This window comes from Pinus tabuliformis, chromosome 6 (genome assembly GCF_031772625.1).
Source record: "Pinus tabuliformis cultivar Carrire ecotype Pingquan chromosome 6, CPIR1, whole genome shotgun sequence".
NCBI classification, from domain to species: Eukaryota; Viridiplantae; Streptophyta; class Pinopsida; order Pinales; family Pinaceae; genus Pinus; species Pinus tabuliformis.
In genome coordinates, this window is record NC_142292.1 from 1,864,327,518 (window position 1) to 1,864,330,665 (window position 3,148).

General features: G+C 42.0%; 1 protein-coding gene across 1 annotated transcript; it reads left to right on the plus strand.

Moving 5' to 3' along the window:
• Nucleotides 1-856: 856 nt before the first annotated feature.
• LOC149266544 (uncharacterized) lies at nt 857-1,893 on the plus strand. Its single transcript, XM_089408572.1, has 4 exons — nt 857-1,182; nt 1,273-1,351; nt 1,438-1,478; nt 1,673-1,893. The coding sequence occupies exons 1-4, from the start codon at nt 857-859 to the stop codon at nt 1,755-1,757; spliced, it is 531 nt and encodes a 176-aa protein (XP_089264698.1). The 3' UTR covers nt 1,758-1,893.
• Nucleotides 1,894-3,148: the final 1,255 nt, after the last annotated feature.

Here is a 3,148-nt window from a genome sequence, read left to right on the forward strand (position 1 = left end):
TACAACAGAATGCAAGGACATGCCTAAATACAGTGTGCAGTGTTGAACAAGGACACTGTGGCAACATTGATTGGGAATACATCAGAGAACCAAAACCTAGGAGCTCGATTGAGCACGGGGGGAATGCAACATTGTTGACTGAGAGGCTAAGAGGGAAACTCTTTAAGTGAGTGCATTGCTGTGAAAGGATACTTGGGAGCCAGTTTTGTGTGAAAAGGCTGACAGTCCCTAAGCAGAAGAAAGGATACCCCGAGAATTGTGTTCTTTGTGTGTAAAGGTCGATATGTGCCTATGTGATTGAGTAAGGCCTGGAGTGTCTGTGAGATATGAGACAATGGTGAAGTGCATGCACTCTGTGTTAAAAGTGAAATTTACCTGAGCTATGTGTATAAGGTTGTGAGTGAGCCTTAGAGAGCATATTGTGTGTTGTGGAAAGCAGTGAGGATGAGAGCAAAGTGATTGTTGTTGAGAGCAGAGGGCAGAGCATTGAGGGTGATTTGTCACACCTTCGACCACATACATAAAAAAAATTTAATGTATGCCCATATAATTATTCTTCTTATGCTTTACTTGATGCAACTATAATGTCTGCACGCACATTTACTCACATAGCATTATTATATATATTATACCACATCTTACACAGTTTATTAATTCCATGTTAAGTTTCGGTGGTAACTTTGGTTGACATATGCTGCGTGGCAATAACATATGCTTGCCAAGGGTTTCGGTGTAATCCTTTGACCTTTCGGTGGAGCTTAGCTGTTAGTCCACATCACAGTTGTGAGTATTTAATGCAGTGCAGGCATTGGTGGTCCTGCCGCAGCTCTTGCAGGCGCCAACACATCCTGCCTTAATGGCATCCATCCTTATAGCGCGAGGTGGCACCGCTTGGCTCCTTTGGCCATGTGATGCCTCGATCATTGAGTTCTCGGCCCTTACGCTTGACATTCCCACCTTGCATGAACGAACAGGATTTCACCAATGGATCGAAGGGTTGAGATTCGATCCAGGGTTTAAGGCATTACAAAAGCTTCAACAACGCGGTCACGGGGTTTATTGTTTCGTTTGTTTCCTCCGGTTCCGTCTCGGCATTTCACCTCTGGTCCATTCTCACCAGCGTTATCCGCTTAACCTGCATCCACCCAGAGCTGTGCAGTGGCCGCCTTCGATACTACACAGGTAATGGTCTCGACTCTAATGCACCTTGCATATTTACAGTTGGTTTTATTGATACTAATTCTTACAGTTTTCGTATTCTCTTACTCCTAGGCACGAAGCTGGGTTTTGCAACCCCACTGGCGGTGTCAAGCGGCTATGCATGATAGCTTCACCCTCGCAGCGGCCACAGGTAAGCTTCGATACTTGTTTACCCTGCTCCTGTATATAAAGCTTCACGGTGTTATCGATTTTTAAGCTATTAGGTTATGGTTGCAGACTGCCGCTCGAATGAGGGCCTTCTTGCTTCACAGGCCGAGGTATACTCCTCAGAGAGCCCTCATGACTTGTATTTGTTTTTCTTTGTGACTGGTCGAGTCCATACCCGCCGGATTAGTTACTGAGCACGGCGGAACTTTCCATGGCTCGTTTACTTGTATTTAAGGATTCTCATTTGTTTGTATGGTTACCCCCTTGCGGCATACTCTGATTTGGTTTGCCGTTCTGCTGATAGACATGGGTTTCGGGTCTGGCCGTGGTGCGCAGACCTGGTTATTGGATCTTCACTTTTGTTGAGGGTTTTCAGTTCTTTTGTTTGAACAGCTGTAATCATTCAAGATTTCCACTCGAGTATTGTGCTGTTGGTTGTATATGGATACTTGTAATTTATATGTGACTGTGACTCTATTGCGCCCTCAGGCAGTACACATTTTGTATAACAAATGAGTATTTATATACTCTGTTTTTTTTATCGTACCACACAGTGCAAAGGTTTATATCATTAGATGCTGGTTTCACTCGTCTACATAGCAGTATCTTCGTAACTGTCTCAGGTTATAATGATTGCTCCATGTCGTTTGCTCTGTATTCTTTATGCATCTGTCTTATTTGCTAGGGTTGAATAGTTTTCATTCGGTTAACTATACAGCAATGTTTGAACGGCATGCATTCGGTTAACTATATAGCAATATTTGTACATCATGCATTCGGATGGTTAACCGAAACGATATTATAGTTCTTTCCTTCCGCTATGGAAACATAGCACTTTATATATATGTTTAAGGTCTCCGTTGCATTTGCATACACGAATTATCTTGTAAGTGTAAGCATACCTCTTATCGAAGTTGCATGAACCAGATTTTGTATACATATAACTGTATAACTTCTTTCGATTTGCATGCACAGGCTTTTGTATACATGAATATATACTCTTCCAATTTATCACTCCACGGAGCTGGCTTCATGTTACCGTGTTCGCTAACACTGTATTTTGAGAACATAGGTTGATGAAATGTCATATTAATCTCATTTTCTATTTGCACAGTTATCAAATTAACGCTGTTTGTCTGGGTATTCTTTCTGTGTATTTTCATTTCGTTAGTCATTTGTATCAAACAACTGAAGGTTTTAATTATCCCTCCGTCGACAGGGTAGCATCTGACTACCGTCAGTGCTCGTCTACTCAGACTCAGAGGTTCTAACCTCACTCTGTCGACACACTCAGGTATATACTTGATCATTTATCAAGATATTTAATACTATTCTGTCAATGTTAGTTTACTCACTGTTAAACAGTGACTCGGTCTTCTGCACGAGGTTATATTCAGACAGTCATTCGATAACCAGTTCTCGGTTACCTTCCCTGGTTCCTATAACCAGTTTTTAACTACACCTTTCTATGTAGCTTTATCTACAGTCAGACTAGGTTTAAGACAATCTGTCCTTTAACTTTAACCATATCTATACAGTTTCTTATCATTATGACAGTAACTAGGAAAAGAAATTTGCTTCCTGTTTGACTACTGTACATTCACTGTATTTTTTCATATTCAAACAGAGACTCTGCAGTTGAAACCGTACCTGGTTCGCCAGTATCAAGAATGGTTTCTCAAGCAAGTCACCTGTGCTGGTTTATCCTCTTCCACCCAGCCATGAGATCCATCTCTCAGATGGAGTTCTCCCCCCGAGCCATCTTGCAGGCCTCCAGCCC

Bases quoted from the DNA above. Each gene is read 5' to 3' on its own strand.
- LOC149266544 (XM_089408572.1), top strand. From the start codon at position 857: ATGGCATCCATCCTTATAGCGCGAGGTGGCACCGCTTGGCTCCTTTGG. The intron at 1,183-1,272 runs GTAATGGTCTCG...TCTTACTCCTAG, and splicing joins CCGCCTTCGATACTACACAG to GCACGAAGCTGGGTTTTGCA. The intron at 1,352-1,437 runs GTAAGCTTCGAT...TTATGGTTGCAG, and splicing joins CACCCTCGCAGCGGCCACAG to ACTGCCGCTCGAATGAGGGC.